The 27,399-nt window shown below is 61.9% G+C and overlaps 1 protein-coding gene across 2 annotated transcripts in view; it reads right to left on the reverse strand.

Annotated features, from left to right (window-relative positions):
* Positions 1 to 12,764: 12,764 nt before the first annotated feature.
* ARID3B (AT-rich interaction domain 3B) overlaps positions 12,765 to 27,399 on the reverse strand; it is a 54,598-nt gene continuing 39,963 nt past the window's right edge. Inside the window, exons 5-9 of one of the 2 annotated variants that reach the window (XM_055320099.1) lie at positions 20,687 to 20,870; positions 19,033 to 19,313; positions 18,681 to 18,935; positions 17,177 to 17,275; positions 12,765 to 15,238 (exon numbers count right to left, since the gene is read on the reverse strand). In XM_055320099.1, coding sequence (XP_055176074.1) covers positions 15,075 to 15,238; positions 17,177 to 17,275; positions 18,681 to 18,935; positions 19,033 to 19,313; positions 20,687 to 20,870 — 983 coding nt within the window. In that variant the 3' untranslated portion in view covers positions 12,765 to 15,074. Of the gene's footprint in view, positions 15,239 to 17,176; positions 17,279 to 18,680; positions 18,936 to 19,032; positions 19,314 to 20,686; positions 20,871 to 27,399 lie in introns of both variants that reach the window. The other variant, XM_055320098.1, reaches the window with a different exon arrangement.

Below are 27,399 nucleotides of genomic sequence, written 5' to 3' on the forward strand. Positions count from 1 at the left end.
GTCCCTCGGAGGCTCTGGGGGGGGGGGGACCGGCCTCTCTAGCCCGTCCCTCGGAGGCTCTGGGGGGGGGGACCGGCCTCTCTAGCCCGTCCCTCGGAGGCTCTGGGGGGGGGGGACCGGCCTCTCTAGCCCGTCCCTCGGAGGCTCTGGGTGGGGGGGGACCGGCCTCTCTAGCCCGTCCCTCGGAGGCCCTGGGGGACTGGCCCCGCCGCCGTGCGCACTGGTTCCGGGGGACCGAAGGCCGCCCCTGGCCGCGGTCCGCCGTCCGTGTGTCGCGACGCACGTAGGCCCCGAGCCTCGACCGGGGAGCCGGCCCGGCGGCGGGCGCTGGGAGCCGGGAAGTGGGGCCCGACGCGGCCGGGCGCCTGCATCCTCCGCCGCGGAGCCCACCCGGCCCGCCGGCTCCGCCCTGCCCTGCCCTGCCCTGCCCTGCGGGGCGCGCGGCCGGGCCCTCGACGCCCCCCGTGCCCAGGCCGCGCGGTCGGAGCGGGGCCTCCGCGGACCCGGGGGCCGAGCGTGCGGGCCCGGCTGTGCCCTCCCGGGCTCCGGGCCGAGCTCGGGAGACGGGCCCCGGGGGCGGGGGCTGGGTTCACCCGCCGGGCGGCCGACGGGACCCGGTGTCCCCGCAGCTGTGTGGCCCGCGGGCGGTGGAGGCTGCGGAGGCTCCTGCCTCCCGCCCCGCGCTGCCCCCCCCGACGCGGGAGCCCCTGCCTCCCGGGAAGGAAGATGCTCTGGTTTTGTGAAATGGGGGCGCCTGTCCAAGACCTTCAGCCGTCCCCGCCCACGGGGGCCATGAGAGCTTCTTTGCCTGTTTGTTCCTGGAGGAGTCCCACGTAGCGGGTGAAGGGGCGAGTGGAGGAGGCCGTGACCCGGGGTGAAGGGCACGAGCCCGCTCCCGCAGTGAGAGCCTGACCCCTCTTGGCCGCGGGCTCCAGCGCAGGGCCTGGGCCGAGGAGCTGCCTTCCACGTGTGTCCCTCGGGGCCAGCCCCCCCGCCCCCCCCCCCCCCCCCCCCCGCAGCCTTCTCTGGGTGCAGCTGCGGCCTGGCTCAGGGGCACCGGCTGGACCCGCAGCAGCTCCCGCCCCTCGCTCGGCCTCTTGCCTGCTGGGCTGCAGCTCCCCGGCCTCCCTGTCCTGCCCCCTCGACTCTCCACGGCCGCCTTTGCCTTCTCTGGGCAGTTAATTCCCCTTTGAGCCTGGGCGCCGGACCCCGGGAAGCCTCCGTGGGCGCTCCAGGGACAGCCAGGCCCCCTCCCCGTGTCCCAGGCCCTGGGCGCTGTGCCTTCCTCCGCACCGGCTCCACCCGGCGGTCGCCACCCGCAGGCCTGCAGGCCGCCAGCCCGTCCACGGCAAGCAGGCAGCGTTCAGGTTCCCAGTAAGTGCTGGGGGGCGGTCCTTGGGGCCTGCCTGGTTTTAGTGGGAAGACCGAGCCCACAGCCGTCGTGCAGTGGGTGCTGCCCCCCCCCCCCCGTGCCAGGGGGCCATCGTCAGAGAGGCCCTGCAAGGTGCTGAAACGTGGAGAGAGCGCCCGGAAGGGCTGCAAGGATGTGGCCTGGCGTCAAGGCCGTAGAGTGTCAGGGTGACAGCAGGGAGAGGGCTGGTGGGTGGCAGCGATCCTGAGCCGCCTCGGTCTGGGAACGAGCGAGGAGCGAGCAAGTCAGGGGGCGGGGGAGCTCAGCCTCTCCTCAGTGGGCGCCCTCTCCCCGGGCCCACACAGCTGGGGCAGGGGCCTTGGTGCCCGGGGCCGTGGGCGGAAGGACAGTGGTAGGAACCCGAGGCTCCAGCCCAGAGGCGAAGCGAGGCTGAGCAGTCCCATTGCCAAGCTGGTGGCTGGTGGCACCCGGGGCCCCCATCGTACAGCCAAAGCTGTGGAAGCCCAAGGCGTGCCGAGGTGCTAAGCTGGTTTAAGGTCTTCTGACCCCCACGTTAGAGGTAAATCATGGGTCCCGGACACCTGTACTGGGGGGGGGGGAGCAGCAGGGGCCATGGAGCGCGGGCCCAGTTTGCAGCGGTACCGTTTCATGACCTGGGGCAACTGGCGTCCCCTGCTGAGCTTTGGTTCCGCTGCCCCAGCCGGGGAGGCCTGGGGAGGCCCGATGAGCTTGGTGGTCAGCAAGTGGCCGGGCCAGTCAGCCCCACAGCGCTTGGAAGCCGTTGGATGAGAGATCTGCTTAGTGGGGTCGAGGCCGATGTTGGTTTGAAATCTGAAAGCTCTGGGCCCCGGGGCTGTCAGGGTTATAGGGGGCCGTCAGGGTTATAGGGGGCCATCAGGGTTATAGGGGGCCGTCAGGGTTAGGTGCACGCTCAGCCCCGGGGCCTCGGAGCCGCTGCTCGGAGGGCAGGACTGCCCCACCCCGGGGCGCACACGGAGGCAGAGCCCGTGGCCCTGGAGCCTGGCCCATGTCTCCCTGGCACGCCTGCTCCCGGAGGCCCACTGAAGGGTGCAGGGGGGCGTTGGGGCCGGGTCGAAGCCTGACCCCCCTTTCCTGGCAGGTGCTCAGCCCAGGAGCAGGCGGGAGGCTGCCAGAAGGACTGTGGGTGTGGCCGGGGGGGGGGGTGGCGGGCCATGCAGGCAGCACAGGTGCTGCAGAGGTGGGTTGCAAGCTGGGGCTCCGCGGGGCCCTGGGGAGCTCCTGGCCCAGCTGTTTCCCGCCCCCGCCCCGCGATCTTCCTTGCTTATCCGCAGCCCCGGGACGTCCCCTTCCCCTGAGCTAGCAGGGTCCTCTTCCCAGGCTGAGGGCTCCAGAATGCTCAGGGCTGGGGCCCACATCTGGGTCGTGTTCTCACCAGGAAGAAGGCTTGTCAAGGTCTGGGCTTCCAAAGGAGCCCTGGGAATTGGGTCCCCAGCGGGGCTGCTGTGCTGCGTGTCGCCTCCGCGAATGGCGCCCCCTGGAGGTGTGTGGTGCACTACCTGGTGTGACTGGGGGCACCCTGGAGGCAAAGGAAGGGCTGGGGTCCCTGTGGCCCCCCAGGGAGACTTGGGGGGAGCGAGGGAGGTGGCTGGCTTTAGCCCAGTGGACAGAAGGATTCCCTTCAAGGCCTAGTTACCCCTGGTGAAAGCTTCGGTCCCCAGGGGAGAGGAAGGTGAAGGGTCATGCAAGCTGAAGGTCCTAGGGGTGGTACCCAGCACCCGTGCCCCATGGGAGGGTGTGAGCAGTGCTACCCTGTGACGGCCTAGTGACCTGGGGGTCTCAGCCCACAGCTGACCCCTCCTAGAGCTCCTGCTCCCTCCCGTGCCTGGGGTCACCCTGGGGACCCACCTGGAAGCCTGTCTGCTCCTGCCTCCCAGCTCTTATTCCACGACAGCGTCCCTCATCCTGTTGCTGGAGCTCCAAAGCCATCAGCGGCCGGTCTGCCTCAGGTCTGGCTGGCAGTGGAGGGCCACACATCTGGGGCCCATAGCGATAATAGTTGGGCACCCCCTCCGCGCTGTGTCCCTTGTGTGTGAGGCAGGGCACAGGTACATGCTGGGCTGGCGGCGGGCCCCTGTCTGGGCTCATCACAGCTAGCGGAGCCAGGCTGCTCAATCGGGGTCCGCAGGCGCGGCTGCGCCCGGGGTCAGGGACGGCCCTCACCAGCGCCCTATGCAGCACCCCACTCCCGCCCCTGGCAGGTGGAATGCCCCTGGCTCACCTGGAGCCGGAGAGGCACAGTGGCCAGGGGGCCCAGGGACAGGAGTAGAGGAGGCCAGACCAGGACGCGAAAGACAAGCCAGGGCACCCAGTCCTGGGGCAGATCCTGCTGCTGCGGGCGGGGTGGAGAAGGCGCAGCTGTGTTTGGAGCAGAGGAGCCAACAGCCCCTTGGCCCAGGGCCTCTTCTAAGTGGACGCAGGCACGGCCCTGAACGTGGCCCTGCCTTATACTCTATTCTCTGGCCTTCGTTCTTGGAGCAGCAGCGGGGAAGGAAGAAGGCAAGAGAGAGGCTTCTGTGCAGCCCAGAGAGGGACCCCCTTTCCCCCCGCCCCCGCCAAGCATTTGGGAAGACGCCCCCGCTCTTCAGGGCCTGGGTGGAGTCTGAGTCCCCACCCAGGCTCAGGACACAACCTCCCTATTGGAGCAGCTGCTCGTGCTTGCCCAGGTGGCCCAAGAGCCCTGGCAGGGCTGGCCCCACAGGGCGTGCAGGGTGCCGACTGAGCAAGCCTGTGCCCACCTGTGCCAGGGGGCAGAGAAGCAGGGGAGTCTAGGCCCCACCCTTGAGGGATTCCGAAGCCGGGTGACAGTGTGGAAGAGAGAACATCCAGGAGGGACAGACCGGAGCAGGACGTCCCCACAGCTTGCTCCAGCACTGCTGTCACTCGGGGTCCCACGAAGAGAGCATCTTTGTTGACAGAGTGCAGCCTGGTGCCACCCGGTCCAGAGCCGAGGCCTGGAGCTCGGAGCAGCGTCCGTGGGCTGGGGTCGGGGGGTGCCTCCTGGAGGAGTTGGGTGCTGGGGAGGAGGGAAGCAGGGACTGCGGTAGGAGCGGGCTGCCTGAGCGCAGGCCTGGCACACGGAGCCACAGCCCTGGTGGAGGCGCAGCTGTGACTGGGTGGAGTGGGGGGTCCCCCCAGGTGAGCAGGAGGCTGGGGGGAAGTGCCGGTGGCCGCTGCAGTGACTGCCTTGGAGGTGGTGCTGCTCGGGCCCACCCTCCTATTGTCCCTGCTGGACTGGGGGCCCGGCTCTCACGCTGGGCGAGGTGGCCCTGTGGGCAGGAGGTGGGCCAGCCCTGTCTCCAGCTGGAACAGCCCGAGCCCCAAACCCTGACTCATGTGGCCGAAGCCAGGCTCCCTTCCCCAGGGATCAGTCCTCCTGGTTGTCCCGGTTTGGGCCCTTTCGGGGCAGTGTGTGGGAAATCTTTCAGCTTCAGCAAGTCCTGCCTCTGCCACACGTGGCCAAAGCCCTGCTGCCGGCCCAGAGCCAGGCTGGGGGCGGAGGGGAGAGGACCCTAGCTGCCGGGCTCAAGTTGGGGTGCTCAGTGGTGGAAGTGCCCAGGACCGAGGCTCCCGTGTGTGTAGGGGACCGCAGAGGAGGCATCTCCACCCTAGTCCCCTTCCTAGCCGGTGAGACCTACCAAGCACATCTGTGCCACTTGGAAAGAAACCACCGGAAGTGGGTTGGAGTGATCTGGGGCCCCCCGCAGTGCCCAGACAGCTCCATTTCTACTAGCACACCCCAGGCCTCAGAGGTACCGCGCCCCCTCACGGGCAGCTGGGGGGCTGAGCACAGGAAGGCCCGGGCTGCCAGGTGGCAGTTGCCCCGACTCCGCAGGACAGCTGCAGAGCGGCCACAGGTGCAGGGGGCCCGGCCTCCCCGCCTCCCCGCCTCCCTCCCCGCACGCCCCTCCACCCACTCTCTTCCTCGCTGCCCAGTCTCTCCCACTGCAAGCCAGTTAGGCGCCTCCAGCTCTTAGGACGCCCCCTAGCTTGATGCTACACCCCCTCATTATGCTTCTTCCTCCTGTGCCCCAGCGCCCGCCCGCCCTTCCTTGCCTGTACCCGGCCTGCACCCAACACGATGGCGCGTCGGGCCCCCTGCTGTGCGTGGGAGGACCAAGGTCAGATCAGACCACCCCTCCTCCCCAGAGCTCGTGGTTTGGGGCCACACACCCATTGAGTGGGTAGAAGTTGCCACTGACAAGGCCTGGCGTGGGGGTGGGGGGAGCTGGTGGGGGAGTCCTCCCCATGAGGGGCATTCTGGAGCCCCGGGCTGGCGCAGCTGGAGATCGGGCTCCTGTCCACAGGCCAGGCTCCGCGCAGACCCAGGAACCTGTACTTACGCGCGTGAGAGGATGGTGTGGGGACCCCCTCCGTAGCCAGCGACAGAGCGAGACACGGGCTTTGGGGAAGGAAAACCCCCGGATGGCTGCTGGGATCCAGAGGTGGGGCGGGGGCTGGAGGCTGCCTGGGGGGTGATACGGAGCCCACCTGGGATCAGGGCCCTCAAGGAGCCCTTCCTGATGACCCGAGAGTCTTTCCCAGACCTGAAATCAGGGGCCTGGTGCAAGAGTGGGGTGCTCGGGCTCTGCCGCAGTCAGCAGCCACTTTTCCTCGACGGCCCAGGCTCTCAGTCTGTGTGGTGAGCCCCGCACGCCCTGCCTGATGCTCCGTGGGGCTTCGGGGCTCAGGTGCCACCGTGTGGTGTGGGCAGCCCACGTGTCCCAAGTGGACGAGTGCCTTGCACTCGGGGCTGAGCTGGATGCCGGGGAGCAGGGCACAACTGGTGCTGAGATTGGGTCAGGTACCCCAAGGTCAGCGTGGCCCGGGCCTGCCCGCAGCCCCAAATGAGAACGAGAAGCCGGATGGGAGGCCGGTGTCCCTGAGTCCCAGCCCTGGCCCCGTCCCACAGGCGCAGGCCATGGCAAAGCTCCCCCGCCCCCAAGTCTGCACAGGGATGAGCTCCACGCCACACTCTGCCCCCTGCGGAGGCCTGAGGCCAGACAAGCCCGCTCCCCTCAGCTCCGGCCACAGTCCCGAGGGACTAGCACCGTGGGGTCTCCTGGGCGCCTCGGGCAGCGGGGGATGGGGATGGCCCTACGGGGAGTAAAAGTGCCCGGAGTCCTGGCTGTGCTCCCTCAGGTCCGGGTGGGGGCAGAGCTCTAGGTGGGGCCTCCCAGGCAGGGGATGAGGCTCGGATCCGCCTTGGCGGTGTGGACCGGACCCTCTAAGAACACATTGGGCCCTGGTGACCAGGGACGGGAGAGCTAAGACCAAGGCCACTGGGGAGGTGAGGCAGGGGTGGGGTGGGGTGCCTGGCTGTTGGAAGCGGGGAGTTGGGACCATCGGGATGATCCACTGACCCATCCCAGGCTGGAGCCCCGGGCGGCCTCCCTCTTGCCCTGGTGTAGAGGGGCCCGGGCACACGGGCTGGGCTCACCCATCAGTGCAAAGCAAGTGCATCAGGACGAAGGCTTTGCAGGCCAGGCCTGGCACACGGGAGCCCCACGCAGGGAGATGGTTGGGGGGTCTGGAGATGAGGGCTTGGAGCCCTGGCCTGCTCCAGGAGAGCAGTGTAGCGGATGGGGAGTCTGAGGGGTACCTCTATTCTGTTTTAGGATTCAGCGGCCTCTGTGGTCCCGCACGCGTGGAGAGGAGCCGACAGGCCTCCTGCTCGCTCCGCGGGTGCTGTCCTCGCGGCCTCTCCCAGCGTCTCCCAGCCACCAGCCCCATGTTTGGTCAAGGCAGTCCCAGGCGGGCCCCCCCACGAGAATGGGCCGCAGGGACCAGGTGGGTGACAGCCTGAAGAGCCAGATGAGGTTAGGAGCCAGTGACCCCCTCCCCGCCTCCCACGCACACTTCTCTGCAGGAGCAGCTGGGCCCGGAGGGTGCCCAGAACCCGGCATTCAGCGCCTCTGCCGGGCCTGCATGTCCAGGGGCCACGCGGTCCCCTGTGCCCCGGCCTGCCCTTCCCCAGACTCTGTCCCTGCTCCTGGGGGGCCCAGGCCCTGGACAGCACTCACTGCCCTGGGCCTGCACCCCAAGGTGACGGGGAGCCTTGCCAAGAAGGTGGGGTGGGAAAGTGGGGACCAAGGAGTGAGGGGCTCCGCGGGAGAAGCCCCCTCTGTCACAGGCGCCCCGAGCTCTTCCCCTTCCCCTGAGGCTTTGGGGTAGACAGGAGAGGGCCCTGGAGGACACGGTGGGTGGGGGGACACGCTGCCAGGCCACACCCCAGGGTACTCCCCAGCCTGCCTTGGCCTCTGGGGGGCTGGGGACCGGGGACGGAGCAGGAAGGGCTTGGCCAGGTGGCTCTGGGTGCCCCGGTCCCTGGGCTTGGGCTATGCACAAAAGGAGAGGCCTGCAGAGCCAAGGAGGCCGGTGCCCCCAGGCAGCTCGGGCTCCCAGCGGTGAAGCGGGGTACCGGCTGACCTACCTCAGAGGGGCTCACATGAGACGTGCACCTGGTCCCCAGTTCCCAGGCCTGGGGCCGGGGGCACCTGTGCTAAGGTTGGAAATCCATGGAGGCTCCAGAGCTCCGCCACGGCGTTGTGGGCAAGTGACAGAGTCAGGAAGCCAGATGCTGTCACCGGGAGCTGCCAGGGACCGACAAGGTGACCGGGCCACTGCCCGGGGCGACGGGACCCCTAGCCTTTGCCTTGGCTGCAACCTGGGGACCTCTAAGGGGCGGGGTCGCCTGCTGGTGGGACCTGGGGGACTCAGGGGTTCCGACCCTCAGGCTGAGACAGTGTCCCCAGGGTGCAGAGCCCATGCGGCCTGAACACCAGGCTCCGGCGCCCCCCAGGGTACAGCCGGGGACCCTCTGTCTCCGGGAGCGAGGAGCGAACCCTGCCTCTGCGCAAGCTGAGGGCGGGCGGGCGCCCGAGGGCTCTTCGGGTCACCCCTGCCGGCCTGCCACTCGCCCCGGGCTGAGACAGCAGCTCGGACAGCTGGCGGCGGGCACTGCCCCAGGCGGGGTGCGGGTCACAGCCTCCCTCTGCCACAGACTGACCGGGACAGTGACCGCAGACCGGGACGGCCAGAAACCAAGACTCAGCCAGGGCTCCCTGGGGAGGGGGAGCCCCGAAGCTCTGAGGCCCCGCGCCGGGCGGCCGCAGTGGAGGCCTCCCGGTCCCCTGCCTGCCACAGGGCCCGAGGTGCCAAGGTGGCACCAGCTTCCTGCCTTTCGGCAGAGGAGGTCACCTGCCCTTTCCCGGCAGGCCCCGCTGGCTTGGAATGGAGCTGGGCCGGGAGCGGCCGGGGTGCCGGAGTCCTGCTGGGGCCCGGTCGGTCCACCTGCTGCTCTGGGGCCAGCGGAACGATGGCCACGGACATTCCACCGGACTTGAGCGCCGGGCACCGGGCTCAGACTTCAGAGTTCTGATTCACTTACCCCCCAGGTCACTCGAGGCCCCGCTCCACAGACTGGGAAGCTGCCCAGAGGACAGTAACGCGCCCGCAGCCACACAACAAGCCAGCAGCTAAGCCCAGGGGCGCCCCAACCTGTCCCAGAAAGGAGGCTTCTCGCGGTTTCTGAGCTGGACAGATTGGCCATCTCCGTGGCCACGGGCAAGGCCGGCTTGGCGGTAACCCGCTCAAGCCACCTGGCCAGCTCCCCCTTTACGAACCCCCCAGCCTGCTGTGCCTCCTGCCCCACAGGGCTCTGCAGCTGGGCCAGATGCCTCTAGAGCTGGAACGCTGCGACCCACCGGCGATGACTTCACGGAGGCAGAGTTTTGCAGAGGACAGAACGCGGCTGACGCTGCTTCCCCCGCGTCTCCTGCGGAGGGTTCTCCGCCCCCCGCGGGGCTCTGCGGGGGGGGGGGGGGGGGGCTGCGGGGGCCGAGTTCCGGGGGGGTCGCCCGGCACCGGGTCCTGAGCCCACCTGGGCTACAGCTGAAGTCGTCTCCCCAGGGCTGAGACTGGACTCAGAGCGAACCTGGTGACCGTCAACTGCCCTGTTTCTCATGGTGCAAAAGGCTGCATTTCGGTGACCGCAGGCGCAGCCGACGATTCCCGGGCGGTGCAACCGGATGGGGCGGTTCGGGTCACCCGGGAGGTCCCCGGGAGGACACGCAGACCCGACCTGTCGGGTCTCCAGTTGCTCGCTGGCCTCAGGCGCCGAGAACCTTCCGCGGCGGCGCCTGCGGAGGCCGCCCCCGCCCGCGTGCCCCTGGGCCCCTGCACCCCATGCAGGTAAGTCGCTGCCCGGGGGCCCGGGGGTCTGCATCGCCCGCCGGGGACGCGTGCGCTCCGCCGCCGAGCGCCGTCCTCCGGGGCCCCTGCCCCCGCCGCCCCCGCCGCCCCCTTGGCCTTCCCCGCCGTCCCTGGGCCCCCCAGCGAGTCCCGCCGGCTTCGGGCTTCCCGCGCGGCACCCAGCCGCCCCGCCCCCTCGCCCTGATTGGCTGCGTGGAGGGCACGGGGCCAGCGCCGGCCAATGAGAGGGCGGGACGGCGGCTGGGGGCGGGGCCCTGCGAGGGCGCCGCGCGACCTGGGTCGCCCCCCCCCCCCCCCCCCCGCTGCCCGCTGCCCCCGGAGCCCTTTCCCCGCCCTGCGGTCCGCGGCACGTGTGACGCCCTTCAGCCCCTTCCCCTGCGACGTGACCCGAGTCGCGGCCTCGTGGAGGAGCGGACGGAGGGCGCGGGGCGGGGGGTGGCTCTGGGCGGAGCCCCTGGTGAGGACCGTCAGGCCTCAGTTTCCTCATCTTTAAAATGGGGACAATAGTCCTGTGTCATAAACATGTACCGGGTCCGAGGACTTCATTCACGCGAAGAGCTTAAGCAGCGCACAGCCCGTTCAGAAATCCGCTGTGGAGCCCCGGGGCCGCGGGCAGCTCCCGGGATGCAGGCCTCGGCTGCTGGCTGCTGGGCGCAGGTACCCCCCAGCGGTCGGCGAGGGCTCCCGTTGCTCCCGGTCCCCGTCCCCGCCAGAACCTGGTGACAACCTGAAGGCGCAGCGCGGACTGGCTTTCTGTGCATTTCCCCGCCCGCGGTGAGGTCCAGCCGCTCGTCCTTCCTCTTCTACAAAACACCTGCTCATGACTTTGCCCCCTTTCCTCAACCTTCCTTTTTGCTTTTAATAAGCATTAAAACACACGCACTTCTGGCTACTGTTAGTTTTGTGTTGCATCTTCTCCCATTTTGTCATTTTGTTTTATTTTAAAAGATTTTATTTATTTATTTGAGGGAGCGAGAGCATGAGTAGGAGGAGCCGCAGAGGGAGAGGAAGTAGCAGACTTGCCACGGAGCAGGGAGCCCGATGTGGGACTCGATCCCAGGACTCCAGGATCATGACCTGAGCCGAAGGCAGGCGTCCAATGATGACCACCTAGGCGTCCCTTCATTTTATTTTTAAAGATTTTATCTATTTGAGAGAGAGAGAGAGAGAGAGAGAGAGAGAGAGAGAGAGAGAGAGAGAGAGAGATTGCGGATGAGCAGGGAGTCTGACGTGGGGCTCGATCCCAGGACCCTGAGACCGTGGCCTGAGCCAAAGGCAGATGCTCAACTGAGCCCCCAGGCGCGCCCCCTATTTGCCATTTGACGGCAGGTGTCTTTTGGTGAGCTCTTCCGGAGGGTCTAGATTGAGAAATTCTTCCTTGCTCAAGGTGTCTAAGTCCGTCTTCTGTGAATTGCCTTGTTCTTCCTAGATTCTCCGGGTCCGTCGGGAGCCCGACTCATCTGCCACGGTCTCCCTCAGCGTCGCCTCCTGCAGTCCCCGTGCACTGTCCCCACCCTGCAGGTCTCCGGCCTCGGCCCTCCTTTCCATGCCCACCGCTGCTCCATGTGGCAGCCTCCTGCTGTGTCACAGGAAGCTGGGAGGTGTGAGACCAACTATGGGTTAGCGGTTGTTCAAGTCTTAGGAGTGCCCGGCTGGCTCGCTTGGCGGGCAGGCAACTCTGGATGTCGGAGTTGTGCACTGGAGGCCCACGCCGGGTGTAGATTACGCCGTAAGCAGCACTAAAAGGGCGCCTGAGTGGCTCAGCTGGTGAAGTGTGATCCCAGGTCCTGGGGTGGACCCTGCATCGGGCTCCCTGCTCAGCGGGGAGTCGGCTTCACCCTCTCCCTCCGCCGCTCTCCCTGCTTCTGCTCTCTCTTGCTCGCTCACTGTCTCTCAAATACTTCTTTAAAAAAATATGTTATTTATTTATCCATGAGAGACAGAGAGAGGCAGGGACGCAGGCAGAGGGAGAAGCAGGCTCCGTGCAGGGAGCCCGACGTGGGGCTCGATCCTGGGACTCCAGGATCATGCCCTGAGCCGAAGGCAGATGCCCAACTGCTGAACCACCCAGGGGTCCTGTCAAAAAAATAAAATATTAAAAAAAAAAGCACAAAGTATTGGTTATTTCTTTCAAAAGGTGTTTAGAAATCAGTGAGAGAGGTTGATGACTGTCCCAGTGTCTCTCATTTGCCAGCACTTCCAAATGGCAGAGGTCCCCATTCGCCCGCCTCAGGGGGCCGGGGGCTGCATGAGGTGTATGTCATCATGGAGACGGGCAATTACAGGTCCCCAGTGCTCCCCCCACGGCCCATTTCTTTTGGTTGCACCAGAACCGGGTTGGAGCCCTAGGGTGTGCGTGTCAGAAAGATAGGCTGAGCACCCTGGAGTCTGTGCCCAGAATGTCTCCCCGCCCCAGAAGACCCTTCCAGAAAAGTCTCTTTCTGAGCCTCCTGGTTGAAACGTGTTGGCAGTGCCCTGATGCTCAGAGGATGGCACCCAGACCCCCTCGTCTGGGATCCATCCTGGCCCCGGCCACACTTTCTGATTCTCCACCCCTCCATCCCATCAACTCTAGGCCCTGGCCACAGTTCCCCCAAGGGCAGATCCTTTGATGCCACCGAGTTTCCAGATGTATCACTGCCCTGCTGAGAGTGCTGTTCCTCAGGTCTCCAGCTGACCATCTCCCTCTTCCAGCCTAAATCTCACCACCTCCGGGGAGCTTTCCGGAGATTCCTCGGGGAGCTGCTCCAGCATCTACCTGCCAGGGGGAGTCACGCTGCACTCTAAAGAATCGGTTTTTGATCGGATGAGTGTGCGCGCCTCCCAGACAAGCCAGGGCTCCGTAGCCCGGGGACTACGCCCAGCAGGAGCTCGGAGAAGGCTTAGGTGCCCCCCCCGCCCCCGCCCTGCAACTGCGGAGCACTGACATGGCACCACTGGAGTTTGTCCTGCTGGCCAGGCAATAGCCGGGGCGCCCTGCTAAGCCCCAAACAAGAGGAGAGTGAGCACTCGGGGGGTGCACGAGCAGTAAAGGACAGAAGATTTGGAAGGCCTGGGGATTCAGAGAAGCAGACCCTTTTCACCCTCCGCCCCCCCCCCCGGGAGAGTCACAGAAAACACCCAAGAGACCCGCTTGTGTGAAGAGGTAGAGGTTTATTGAAATATAAACATTCGAGAACATGTAAGATAGAAAATAACCACAACATATACAGACACTTGCTGCAAGAGGACGTCTGAGGTATTTATCACCGCCTAGGCTACCGTGTGCTAGCACATCTTCCTGGTCGGAGCCCGCGTGGACAGGGCGGGGGGGCAGAGCGGCCCGGCCCGCGGCCTGCCCTGGGGCCTTTGGGACTGAACCGTCCGGGAAAGCTGCTCTGGCCCAGGCCCGGCCCCTGGAGCACCTGCGGGCATTCCCGCTCTTGGGCTTTCACGCCGAGACCCTGCTTTTGTCCTTGAGGGCAGAGAGGGTTTGCCGAGAGGGCAAGGCCGGGCAGCTGCCTAGGGAAGGGGGATCCAATGACCAGAAAGCCGCAGTGCGTGCCCGTGTCCTCCGGCTGGGAAGAGTCCATCCTTCGTGACCAAACCCCTGAGAAAGACACACTGGCCAAGTGTTCCGACACTTTCAAGTGGGCCCAGCGCCAGCCAACTGGGCTCGTCCCTGGCCCCAGACCCCAGATGCCCTTCTCTGCCCGCCGCCTGCGCTTACCTGGTGGGCAAGGTGGGGAGGCTCCCAAGGGCGGAAGAGGGTTAGGCCCCGGGGAACGGGGCTGTGTGAGTGTGACAGCGAGTGTGCAGAAGGCCGGGGGGAGCTGCAGCTTACCGGGCTGAGGTAGCTGTTTTGTGCTCAAGCTTTTGAGCTTCCTTTCCTTGCGTAGACGGGGCCGAGGGCCAGCCGTGCGAGGGCTCCTGCCCGCGTGGCCTGTCCCCGCCAGAGCCTGGTGATGTCACAGCGCTGGCGCTCTAGGAACTCTGCGGGCCGTGCCCAATGAGGTGAGCCTTGTGGGACAATCACCCCATCTTCCCGACACGGGAGCAGCCTGCTCCAGCCCAGGGCCCAGAGAACAGAGGTCCCGGCATCCCCGATTCCCTGGGGCAGCCCCGCCGCTACAAGGCCCGGGGCCTCCCTGGCTTGCCCCTGCCCTGAGCTGGGAATGCTGAGTCCAAGACCACCGTTCTGTCCCCACCCTGGAGGGCCGGCAAGGGTGTGGGACAAGCCCTGCTTCGGCAGGAAATGGGTCGGGGGCCATCTCCGGGACTGCGTGGCCTCAGGACCCAACCTTTGCCAGCACGGGCCTCTCGATCCACTGTCTCCCCCGCCACTCTGATCCCTGAGTCATCCCTCCTGCCTGCCTCCCCGCCTCCTCACTGGGGTCCTAGCGAAGGGCCAGAGGGGCTGGGGTACCAAATGTTTGCTCGGCTCTGGGGGTGATCTGCTTTCATTTCTTTGGTGCTACAATAACGACAATAAAAATTAAAAACAAAAAAGTCAGCAAAACACATATAAAAAAAGATTTCAGAGTTGCAAATACTTCCTGAAGAATCAAAACATCAGCAATTACAAATCTGAGGTATTTCAATGAACCTGACGTCAGCAGGTCTGGGGACACTGGGGCCGAGGTGGCCCCATGAGACGGGAGGGCCCAAGGGACAAGTGGGCTGTTCCGGGAGAGCCGGCCAGTAAGGGCGAGTGAGGGCGTGAGGTCTGGGAGGGCCAGAGAAGGGTCAGTGTGGAGCGGGTGCCAGGGCCTGCCTGGGCAGCCCCCTTGGCTCTGCCTCTCCCTCAGCAGGTGCTCAGTCAGCATGGACCTGAGGACTGCCCTCATGTACCCCTTCCTGGGACTCTAAAGGGGGGGTTGAGGGCCCTGAGGGCTGCTTCAAGACTTGGCTTTGAGGGACCCACACCTCTGGAACCACACCCGGTGGCAAGGTGGGTTAGGAGGGCCCCATCCCGTGCTCAGCAGAGAAGGGCCACGAAGGCATGGTCTTGGCGCTGAGCAGCCCACGCGGAATTAGTCTGGAGGTCTGAGCAGGGGATGAAGCCAGGGACCCTGGGGTCACGGCAAGAGGCAGGGAAAGGGCAATAAATTAAAGGGGAAATGCTCTGGAGGGCCTCCAGCCCTGTGCCGGCTTACCGATTGTCGATACACTGTGCCCGGGACGGGAGGTGGCCTGCGGACCCGGGAGGAAGCCGGGAGCCCGCGGACCCCGCCCGGTTCTCCAGGACAATCCCTGATTGGACAACGCTGCCCTGTCCTGCCCCTGCAGCCTCTCCCTGTCCCCAGAGTACAGCAGGACCTGAATGGAGCCTGGACAGAAGGACACGTCCAAACTCTCAACATCTGGCCAAATGGTGTTTGACATGGGCTCTGTGAGATGAGGTAAACTGTGCATCAGCCTCCTTCCCTCTCGGCAGGAGAGCGCGGGGTGGGGAGCCGGGTCCTGGCCGTCAGAGGGACCAGCTGGTGGAGGGCTCGGCGCTGGGGGTGCCCCGGGACGATGTAGGGCTCGGGGAGCAGTGAGAGCTGCTGCTGCCGCTGGCACTGCCGCCCACGCTCGGGGGGGCAGGCCCCGCGAGGAGGTGGACCACGGGCTTCTGGGCGAACAGCACACCTGGGCAGGGGGAGCGGGAGTGAGCGGCTGAGCCAGGCGGGCGCCCTGTCCCCCGTGTGCCCCTGCTGGAGCCCGCGCACCTTGCCCTCAGGGGGCCTCCAGGGGCAGGGAGGCACACAACGCTCCTGAGGAGAGAACCAGGGCCCTGTGGACGCTGCTCCCCTCCCCAGGGCTGGGGGTGTAGATGGGAACAGGAGGGGTGTCAGAGGGCAGGGGCAGGGTGGAGATGTGCCAGGACAGGGCCTTGGAAGGGAGGTGGCAACGTGCTGGAGGTGGCCCGGCAGCGTGAGCTCCTGAGCGGGAGGACGGTGACAAAGGCAGGGTGTGCGGAGGTGAGGCTGCAGAGAAGGGAGGAGAAGGGAGGCCTGTGTGCCTCCCAGGAGGAAGGCTGGCCCTGCACCGTGGTGATGCCCCAGGAGTTGCTAAGAGGGGGAGGGACATGATGAGATCCGTGTTTTAATTGCCCTCTGTGGAGCTGGAGGACCGCAAGGCCATTACTCCAACAGGGGGGGGAGAGGCCCAAGCCAGGGCAGCAGCAGGGTGGGGGGTGCAGGCGGCAGGAGGGGGAGAGAAGAGAGCAGCGGGGACCGCTCGGCCCTGGGGGACCTGTGGGCTCTGAAGGTTCTGGGGGCTCTGGGGAATCTGGAGGCTCTGGGGGCTCTGGGGCGGCTCTGGAGGACCTGTGGGCTCTGAAGGTTCTGGGGGTTCTGGGGGCCCTGGGGAACAGGCTCCTGGTTCCTGGCCTATGCAGCTTGCACACCCACTGACAAAGGGCGCAGGTGGGACAGGGGTTGAGGTGGGTGAGGTCCGGGGAGCCTTCACCTCTCTTCTGACTGCTCCCCATTCTGAGAGGAGGCGTTATCTTCTCCTTTCTCATGAGAGAGGGGAGAGGACAGCAGAACCAGGTGCCAATCCCTTCCTTCCCCATATTCTCCGTGGACCTACTCACGGCCCCCATGCCGCCTAGGCCATCGAACAGCACCACATGACAAAGGGCACCTGCGCCTTGCCCGCTGGCTCGCCTGGTCTCCTCGAGGGCCCCCGGTGTTAGGCAGAGACCTCTGAACATGGCCTCTGAAGCACTGGCTGTGCGGTGACTTGGCATCACATCGCCCCTTCCCTGGCTGCAACCTGATGCCCATGGCCAGCAGCCCAGCAGAGCTTGAGCGCGAGGCCTGCAGCGTGGTGCCCCGAGGGCCCGGCTCCTACCCCCCAGAACGGGAGCGTCCAAAGGGACAGAGCACGGCTCCCCCCAAGGTTTGATGGGAGGTGCAGCTTTAAAGCTCCTCCACCTGGCACCTCCCGGGCCGTCCGGGTGACAGGAGGCCAGCACGCCCAGGCTCCCCGGTGCCCCTCATCAGGCTGTGCTGGGCTTGTTCCCAAACTCCCACCTACATCAGAGAAACGGGAGCTGGAAGGGACTGGCTTCAGGCACCTGGGAAGACCTGGTAGAGATGCTAAACCACAGGCGACAAAGCCCCGTCCCGCTAGACCCGAGAGACGACTGTGGAGGGCTGGGGAGAGCCGCGCGCACGGGCTGCTTGCGCTGCACTCAGACTCCGCCGCCTGCGGTCAGTCCTCGGTCCATTTTAAAGACAGGGAACAACAGGGGGTGTTTAGGGGGGTGGGGCTGAGCCGGTCCGAGGAGACCCCTGCCGGCCACGGTGGAGGCGGCTTACGCCACGATGTCTAGGGCGAGGGCATGGAGCCTATTACGGGGCTTCCCACTAAAGGGCGGCCGCAGTTAACGAGCCAGCCATGGTCTCAGGGGGTCGGACGAAGGGCTCCTGTTGCTCTGTCAGAGCTCTGTCATCCAGTTAGCAACCCTCTGCTTCCCCTAAGCTGGAAACACCACCTAGCCCTTGGAACCTCGAGATTACATGCAAGGGAGGGGGCAGCCGGGGCCGTGGGACTCCCTGGGAGTGTCAAGAGCCTCACCTGCGTAGGTGGTGCCATCAATGTCCACGGACATGTTGATGCTCCCGATGCTGCCTGCGGCCAGGTTCAGTGCTGCAGCTGAGGCCTCTGATCGGTCTTCTGCTGGGACGAGGGAGACAGTGGGCCTGGTCAGGTCTCCCGGCACCAGTGTCCTCTCCGAGGCCCTCCCACTTCCCCAGACAGGCCACAGCTGCCCGAGGCCTCCCACTGCTAGACAGCAGCCATATGCTCTTCTCTCGGGCGTAAGGTCTGGCATGAGAACCCGGGCTTGCCAATGTTCTCTCACTTGCTATGTTCTCCTCTGAGCCACTTCTGCCCCCGTGTCCTCTGTTGTCCAAGGAAAGGGATCACAGGCGGCAAGGACCGACCCAGCTCCTGGCTACACACCGACCCTTGTCACGCGATCCAGCAAACCCTGATTCAGCACCCACTACCCATCAGGCTGGGGAACCGGAGATCTGAGGGACCCAGCACTGCCTGAGGACCTGCCTTTCCTCCCCCCACCCCAACCGGGCTAGGTCCTCAGGGAGAGGGTCGGCCTGCCCAGCGTGTGGCCCGGCACCTGGCACCCGTTTCACCCTGGCGACCTTGGATTTGCAGAGAGCTGCATGCGCTGGCACCCAGGCCCTCTGCCTGGCTCACCCCGACTCTGCCCTTTCGTCGTGCAGCCAGGAATTCTTCCAGAGGAGCTGCTTTTCTATTAGTGTCTGGCTTGTGCAGGGCCAAGGGCACCGGCCCCGAGAAGGTAAGAGAGCAGAGCTGTGCTGCCAGCGTCCTTCTGCTCCTCACCTGGGGACAGGGCGCAGGGGGTGCGGCCCGCGAATATGCACAGCTCCCTTCACACCTGACTTCTTTCCATCACATGCTTAAGTTTGTTCTGAGGTAGAGTCAAGGGCAAGAACGGTAAAGAAAATGTAGGGGGAGAACAGGAGAAAGGAGGAACAAGGGGCACGGAGTGTGGGATTCAGGAGCCGAGGAGGGAGCCAAGGAGGGAGGGCACCTGAGAAACGAGGAGGGGAAGGGAAGATGGCAGATGGCGGCTGCCAAACTTGTATTTCCTCTTTCCCTGGGTTCCTGAGGGTCACAGGCGGCCTGGCCTGAGGCACTGGGCCTCCTCGGAAGCTTGGGAATGGAGGTGCTGCCTTCCACCCAGGGCCCAGGTCTACATCCGGGGAGGTGCTGGGGGCGGGGGGGAGGTGAGCCCTTTCATTTAGACAGATCAAAAGGCTGGTGAGGAAGAGAAGCACAGCAGCCACCCCCAGGGCCTCTGGCTCCTCCTCGAAGGACTCCTCCCTTTTGCTAGAGAACAGGGCACTGCCTGAGTCAATTTTTGGTGAGCTGAGATCCCAGTGGGCACAGAAGCCCCATGTGACTACCTGACCTTGCGACGGTCCTGGGGACCTACAGGCCCCCCACCCCAGTCCTGGGACATGACCAGGCCCTTGAGTGGAGCCCAGGTCGACACCCAGCAGGAGGGGAGGCGCTGCCCTGGCCTGGCACTCACCCCTGCCATTGATCCTGATCTTCATGGGCAGCTGCCGCGCCATGCTGAACAGGCTGCGCTGGAAGGCCTGCTGTACCAGGCGCTGCTCCTCCTCTGACAGCCTGGACACCTTCTTCTCAGGGGGCTCCCCTGCCTCCAGCCGCTCCCGCAGCTGCTCCAGCGTGGCCGTCCGGGTACCGGCCTGCTGGCCTGCCAAGGTCACGGGCACAGCCAGGCGATTTGGCACAGGCACCGTCGTCACTGGGACTCCATCACCTGGCAAAGGCACCAGAGCTGGACCAAGCATCCCACCTGACACTGGCCCCACCATGCCCTTCCCTGCCCACCCTCCTCCCTGCTGGGCCCTGCAGACCTTTCCTGAGAGTGCTTGCTGGGGATATCCGAGGGCTGCTGGCATTGGCGCCACTGCTGGAACCCAGCCCGAGGATGGGGAAGCGGATCTTGGGTGGGGAGAGGAGGGCAGGCGCCCCGGCAGTGGCAGCAGCGGCAGCAGCAGGTGAGTAGCCAAGGAGGGAGGAGCTGTAGCTGGGCCGCCGGCCCTCCCTCCGATTGCCATCGATGGCTGCCTGGAGCTCGGCCGGGGAGCTCAAGGCTTTCTTCTCACACTCATAGGCATAGAGATACTTCATGTACCTGGAGGGAAGGAAGGGAGGGAGGAGAATAATCCAGAATGGTACCAGAGGCCACCCAGTTTAAGCTCATGGGTCTCTGTGGGGCAGGCCTCTGGGACATAGGATCAGTTGGCAGAAGAGAGAGATCAGGGCCCTGGGGTGCCCTGGCCCAGGCCTGTCGAGCTGCTACTCAACACCGCAGCAAACTCTGCTCCAACCGAAGGTACCAATCTTTTTTTTTATTTTTTTATTTTAAGATTTTATTTATTTATTCATGAGAAACAACGAGAGAGAGAGAGAGAGAGAGAGAGAGAGAGAGAGAGAGAGGCAGAGACCCAGGCAGAGAGAGAAGCAGGCTCCATGCAGGGAGCCCGACGTGGGACTCGATCCCGGGACCCCAGGATCACACCCTGGGCCCAAGGCGGCGCTAAACCGCTGAGCCACCCGGGCTGCCCTGGAGGTACCATTCATTAAGAGAAATAAAGACCATCTTCACTCATGTTTTGGGTTTGTTTTGGCAGCGTTTTAGGGGTCATTTAGAAATGCTTTGCAATGTATTCCTGGCTCCTGGATGCCCTAACCATCCTGAGCCAGGCTGGTCCGAGAGGAACAACCTCTCCACATGCTGTAGGTGAGTGGACCTACGGTGCCATCCCTCGTTGCATCCCACGTCCCAAGAAACAATTCTCTACCCAAGAAGCTGAAGCTTGACAGAAGGACTGCTGTACTGATTACAGTTCCGAAGATAAAACCCTCTACTTTTTAACAAGGCTGTGACAGCTGCCTGCCTGATGCTCCCTCTGTATGCTCCAGAGAGTGACACCCAGTGTGTTCCAAAGGACAGATTCCCCTCTGCTCCTCACTCTCTGATGCTACTCCTGGTTCTCCTGCTCCTATTAGCCTCATAATTAACTCAGACGATTACAAAAACAGGTCCCAAATCCCAGGTCCTGTTGCCGGGCATGCTGAGTGTCAGGTAGGAAGAGCTAGGCTCAGGGTGGACGTGCCGTGTGGCAGACACTGCCCTGGAAAGAGCGGTGATGGGGCCGGAGGGCCAGCAGCGAATCTGAGCTCTATCACTGCCAGCTGGTAGATCAAACCATTTAACCTCTAAGACTCGGTTTCTGTTTTCTGAAAAACAGGATGGCACCTACCTCCTAGGGTTGATGGTGAGGTCTGCAAGAAACAGAATGGCAAAGGAGCCTAGGGAGGCACTTGGGAAATGGTGGCTCTCGTGATCATAGAAAGGGATGCATCTCAGCAAGTTCCTGGCTGCGTCGGGAATCCTCATCCTGCCCACTGTACAGTGGAATTTCCTTCCTTCCCCTCGTCTAGGTTAATGCATTCCCTTTCTCCCAGCCTCAGGTTCCTTCCCCCAGGGCCCTGGCCACTCACTGGGTCCTCAGGGTAAAGGCGGCGCTGGTGATCGACGTGGGCAGGTTCAGGCCTTTGGTGATCTCCCGCCAGATCTTCTTGTTGATGATCTCCACCAGGCCTCCCTTCTCTGTCACCAGCTTATACAGCATATACAGGTCCAGGATCTGCTTGGCCATGATGGGGATTCGGTTGATGGGCGTCCCTGTGATTGTCCAAATAGAGAAACAGAGGGTTGTGTCATCAAGCAGAGAAAGAAGACGTATGCACGCGCCCAGCTTTTGCTGAGTTGGAAATACATTCGTGAGTCTGCTTTCATCTGACTCAAGCTCCCAAAGCTCGAAGCTATCAGACTTGCTGCCAGTTCTCCTTGGGATGAGCAGAAAGACCGGTCCAACTCACAGGCCGTGTGGTCCTGCTTAAAGCATTAGCCTCCCTGGGCCTGTCTTCCCATTGGTAAATGAGGGCTGTGCTAGATGGCTTCAGAGCTGTGCTGTGTCTGGCTAGCAGGACGAGCCCAGATTCTTTCCTAATGATGTGGCAACTCACACTCCTCTGGGACCTTCAGAAGCCACTCAAGCCGTCCTACCACCCACCTGCACTGCTCCCAGGGCCGTCATCTGTATCTCTAGGTGCACTTTTTAACAGTGTTTTCATTTGCATACCGCCTGCTTCCTTCTCTCCTGCAGCAGGCAGGGCACAGCAATGTTTTCTCTCCTGTGTCCCCACCAAGTCAAAGGAGCTGCTGGACACACACATCTCCAGGGGGATGAAAAGCTACTGAACAACTCTCTCCCCACTAATCACTCCACCCCTCCCTGGCCTCTGACAGAGGGAGGGTCACAGCAGCTTCCGCCACTGGCCCCGAAGGGAAGTGAGAGGAGCCGGGGACTTGATTAGGAAGCCTGGCACCAGGCAGGAAGGCCCGCTAATGAGCACCAGGGGACGGCAGGGAGGGCGGGCCTGGGGTCCTTTCACAGGCCGCTGGGATGCTCGGCGGGAGGCGTGATGGATGACTGTCATTTGGCAGCCTCAGGATTAATGATCTGGAGGTCAGAGGGGAGAATTCCACAGGGAAGGGTCACTGTCCGGGGCAGGGTATGAGACTTGTTGCCTTTTGATAGCAAACTCCTTTTACTGTACACAGGCTGCTCTCCTCTGCCTCGGCCCCCTCCCACCGCCCCAGACACGCCGAGGCCTCACTGGCTGCCTGCTGGATGGTAAGCCAGCTGGATTTTCCAGAAGTGCTATTTGTTTCAACTCCTCCCGCTTCTTTCCCCTCAAGAAATGGCAGTTTCTTCACAGCCCTGAACTGCTGGCCTCATCAACTCTTTCACAGGGTAATTCAAGCGAGAGAATGGAGCAGAGGGTCCCATGAAGAAGAGCGAGTAGCATGAACATGGGGGCGATGTGTGGCAGCACCAGGCCTCTTTCCTAAGTGTGAGGTGGGGCCAGGAGGTCTTCGAGAACCTCGTCTTGGTCAGCTGGTCCTTGGAGGGTCAAAGATGAACAGGTCCCAGTGCTAGATCCAAAGATTCACAGGTGAAACTTCAGAGGACTGTGGGTACACTGTCAATACACACAGCCCCGTGTTGGTCAACTTTTCCTCCCTGTGCTGCTCTGGACAGTCAACCTGATTGCTGACACAGACAGGAGGGTCTGGTACAGCAGAACTGCTCTAAGGGCCACCTCCTTCTGGAGGCCTGTCTACTCGAGCACACTCACAGCGCAGGCCAGTTCACATCCTCATGGCGTCACCTGGAGACTCTAGAAGGCCCACTCTCAAGTTCCCCTCCCATTTCCAGAAGCTTCCGGGACATCTTTACGATGACCTGTTCACTTCCAAGTCAATATTCACACTAAGCTCATCCTTATCCCAAAAGCCAGCCCCTCCATTCTCACCACTTCCTCTTCTTCCAGTGACACCACCATGCTCTGAGGTATGAGGAGGCACTGGCTCCTCTTTTCTCCCCTGTTGGCCACCTTGAGGTTGTTAGGAGGCTTCACTGATTCTTCCTTGGAGGTGCCTCCAAATGTGTACTCTGTTCCAGCCCAGAGGCCTCTTACCCCCATGCAACACCTGCACACCGCTGCCACCATGGCACTCGCTTCCTTGTTTAACACCCACAGATCCTGATGCCTGCCCAGTGTCACCACCCGGGTCACCAACACCCCTGAAGACACTGCCTAGGAGGTATTCCAAGCATCCACACAACGCACTCTCACTCTTCAGCTGCCTCTCGTCACGCCCATCCCCAGCCTAACACGACCTGCCTCTGCTTAAATCCTCTCTGTGCTGGGCTTCAGGAAGAATCTGCTAACTATTCCTGTTTGGAGGGATTTCTTCTCTCTCAGAATTCCTATCACAAGCCCTACAAATTCAGCAGGTGAAAGGTCTCTAATCGTTTCATGTATGTCCGCCAGGTATCCCAGGAGGACTGTGAGCTCTGTGAAGGCAGAGACAAACTGTTTCTCCTTCACTAGGTCTTAAATATTAGAGTGTTTAATAGGTTAAACTGCCGTGCAAATGGGGAAAAAACATGTTTCTCAGAGTCAAAACAACCAGCTATGAGTCACCCAACAGGGACCATCAGATGCACTTCTGTCATGTGGTGTGCCCACCAGACCCGTCGCCAGCATCACCTGTCTGATGGCAACAGCCCCAAGCAGAAGTCACCCTCTCTTCTCAGACTCCAGCAGGTTCATTAGGGTCATGACCCTTGGTAAACAGCGTGGGGAAAGGAGGCCCAGGGTGCCTAAACTCTTTGTATCCAGGTTCCATGAAAAGCAGACAAGCAGCAGCAGAATGGCTGGAGGCTGGGGCGCCTGGGGGTAAAGAGTCTATGACCGCACTCAGCGGGGTGGAAGGGAAGGGGACGTAGGGGTAAAAGTGCAGAACGTGGCTGGGTCTGTGCTGTCCATGGAAGGCGCAGCTGAGTGTATAAGCACCAGGCAGGGGACTTGCCCAGGTGATTGGGGCACCGTTCTCCAGAACAGTCGCCTTGGGGAACAAGCTACGCTGTGGTTTTGGAAATCCATTTGCAAATGGCCTTCTAAGTCGGCACTATTTTCATCGGGATCTCTAATGGTGGTAGATCTTCAAACATAAAAGGTGTGTTTTACATTTAGAAATGGTCATTCATGGAGGCAAGCCAGGACAATAGAAGTGCCCAGGCCGTTTAGCACCTCTGGGGGAAACCACAGGTCTGGGGTACACTGGCACCTGGTGGTGGCCCCCACTGTCCTGCTCTGTGGTCCAGCCAGGTACCCTGGTTCAGAGTTCAGTGGATAAGAGGACATGCTCTTCCCAGAGTCTGGCCCTCTGTGAAACTACTAAAAATAGCTCCCAGGGCAGGAAGCCCCCGGGGAACTGTCAGAAACAAAGCCAAGACCATCCTGAGCGCTAGCTCTAGATGACTGTACGGTTTTCTCACATTATCCAGACAATCCAGACACAAAACCTGCCCTGGCTTCGATTCTTCTAACAACCAAGAGGCTGGATGTTCAGGCTGGTCTGTCTCTGCGTCTGCTCTCTCCCTAACGGACCTGGCAGCTGTCCCCTTGTCCCAAGGAGACTCCGCGATGAAGAGAAGGGAGACCTTTTAGCTGAGTTTACCTTCTGAACAAGAAAGAGAACCAACAGACCATACTGGGGGGTGGGAATGGGGATCGACATATTCAGGTCTCAGTTTCCCCATCTGTGAAATGAGTAATTTGAACTAGATGACTTTCAGACCCATGAGTCTAAGAATAAACCTTTAAACAAAAATGGGATGCCTGGGTGGCTCAGTGATTGGGCGTTGGCCTTTGATCCTGGAGTCCCAGGATCGAGTCCCATGTCAGGCTCCCTGCGAGGAGCCTGCTTCTCCCTCGGCCCGTGTCTCTGCCTCTCTCTCTCTCTCTCTCATGAATAAATAAATAAAATCTTTAAAAAAAACCTGATAGTTATGCTTATTACCGAAGGGAGGGTAACTTGTCTTTAGGAGCATGCCTGAATTATGGATAATGTTGCCAAGTGACCTTGAGACGGAAAGGTTTAGGAACCTGTCCTAGGAAAGCCCTTGTGTGACCATGGACCAGATCCATACACTCTCTGCCCAACCTTGCAGGAAAGAGGGGCGTCTCTGGCCTGCTCTCTCTGGACTAGATTCTATCTTCCTCTAAGGAGGCTCCTCATCTGAGAGGTGATAGGTCTCTGTTCACCATAAGTTGAAAAGCAACCTGCGAAGAACCAGGAAGGAGGCAAGCAGCCACTGCAGAGAGCGCTCTGGGGTCACTACGGCTGGCCCTGCAGGAGGCCGAGTCTCCGCCCCCCTCACCCCTCCCAGGGGGGCCTGAGCACCCAGTGGGGAAGCCTGTGTCCTGTCAGTCACTGCTATCAAAGCAGGAGCTGGGATTGAGGGTAATTAATCATGCTCCCTCTGACAGGAATCCAGGGCCTTATCTGTACCCCAAGAAATGCCGCTGGTCTCCAGTTCCCTCCTCAATAAAGGAGACTGACAGATCCAACAAAAGGGCCCTTATCAGATTTCAGCCAGGAGCCTGAGGCAGCCTGAGGGACGGGGTAGAAAAGACTTTTATGAGGGCCCTGGGCCCAGCATGGACCCAGCTCTGCTGTGGGGCTCCAGGGGCTTTAACCCTTGGGTGGTGGGAATGCCACTGGGCGCTGGCACCAGTGAAGGCCAAAGCTGTCATCAGAAGCTTCCAGCCAGGGGGAGCCAAACAAAAAAAAAATCCTGCTCCCTGGCACTTTGCTCTCCTTCCTGCCACTCAGACCGCGGAGCCAGAATTAGGGGTGGGGTGAGGGCAGGCGAAGGAGATGGCCTCTTCGGGCACTGGAGACAAAGATGGGAGGTGGCAGGAGTGTTGGAGGGAGGGCCACTTCCTCCCCACCACAGAGAATGGAACCATTCCAATGACAACCAGATGCAATCAGGGGCAGGGACCCCAGACAGTCACATGGCTGCCTTCCTGCCCACTGATGAGGGGTGAGGGCCCTGGACCCAGGACGTGGCCCTGCCCAGGACGCTCGCTGCTTTTTCCTAGCTTTAAAAAAGATCATTAATCATTTCCATGGCCTGTCAAGAGAGTTGGGCAGCTGAGCAGAGAGCCTAGAAGCATTAGGACCCATGGTAAGTAGGGACTGTGCACAGGCAGACAGACAGGCTTCCTGCCCTTCCTTGCGCATTAATTCTTGCCCTGCTCTGGTCCTGCTGCCCAGGAACAGGCAAAGAAATGACCGGTGATTTTCCTCCTAACTTGTTTACATAGAAAATACTGCATACTAGGAAACTGTGCAGCCGCATCTGGCAGCGTGCAGTTCAACGTGTAGCTGACTGTTCCACAAAGCGGAGCGGAGGCAAGATGCACAAATATCCCAATTCTGCACGGACAGGTGTCCTGGAGGCCTCTACCTCTGATTTCCCACTGATAACAGACACATACTACAGTACACTAACCTGAAGTATACAGCTCGCTGGAGTTTCACTTCTGTGTACACCCCTGTAACCATTCCTCAGCTCAAAATACAGAACATTTCCAGCACCCCAGGAAATTCTCATGGTCCTTCCCACTCAATATACATCCTCCACCTCTTCCCTCCGAGGAGGCAGCCATTATCCTGACCTACTTTTCTTCAACTTTGGATACATGTAATCATGTAGTCTATACTCTTGTGTCTGGCTTCTTTTGTTCAACATGAGGTCTCTGAGAGCCCTCCGCTGTATATGGCCTTTTTTACTGCTCTGCCGTATTCCAGTCTAGGACTGTGCCACCCTTCATTTGTCCATTCTACCACTGATGGCCGCTGGGGTTCTTTCTGGAATTCTGGATCGAATCTGAATACTTTGAGAGGTCTTTCAGTGAGTGCAGCACTCATTTCTGTTGGGTATACACCTAGGAGTGGAGTTGCTGGGTAACAGGGCCGGCATATATTTAGCTGTAGCAAATGCTACCACATACATTTCCAAAGTGCTTATGCCCATTTATATTCCTAGCAGCCATTCTTGGGAGTACTGCACATACCAGCTTGAGAGGTTCACCTTCAACTCCTCACTCTTTTTGATATTGTAGCTCAGACTAACTGCTTTAGGTGAAGGTCAGTGTGATGCTGTGTTCTCCCATGGCTTTATAATCAAGGTTAGGGCTGTGCAGGCTCCTTCCTTAAGAACTGTGTTCAGGGATCCCTGGGTGGCGCAGTGGTTTGGCGCCTGCCTTTGGCCCAGGGCGCGATCCTGGAGACCCGGGATCGAATCCCACGTCGGGCTCCCGGTGCATGGAGCCTGCTTCTCCCTCTGCCTGTGTCTCTGCCTCTCTCTCTCTCTCTCTCTCTGTGACTATCATAAATAAATAAAAATTAAAAAAATACAAATACCTCAGAAATTTAAAAAAAAAAAAAAAGAACTGTGTTCAGAGAAGCTGGCCAAGGAGTCAGAAGTAGGTGGACCATCGGGTCTTCTCTGCTTTGACTGTGGCTGATTCAACAGACCTGGCTGGTGTCTCCAAGAGAGGGGGCAGAAAGTTGGCTGGGGAAAGGCAACAACTCAAGGGCCTTTTGGCCTAGACACTGCATAGCTGCCTTCCATTGCCGATCTGTGCCTCCAGCTTCTCAAGACTCAGTAGACTTTCCCACAGGATAAGTGGACCAAACTCTTGCTCTATACTTTTCCTGCACCAACCCTTGGATGATGTACCAAGTATTAGTTCACTTGGAAAAAAGAAGGCAAAACTATCAA

The sequence above is a fragment of the Nyctereutes procyonoides genome, unplaced genomic scaffold (genome assembly GCF_905146905.1).
Source record: "Nyctereutes procyonoides isolate TBG_1078 unplaced genomic scaffold, NYPRO_anot_genome, whole genome shotgun sequence".
Taxonomy (NCBI): Eukaryota; Metazoa; Chordata; class Mammalia; order Carnivora; family Canidae; genus Nyctereutes; species Nyctereutes procyonoides.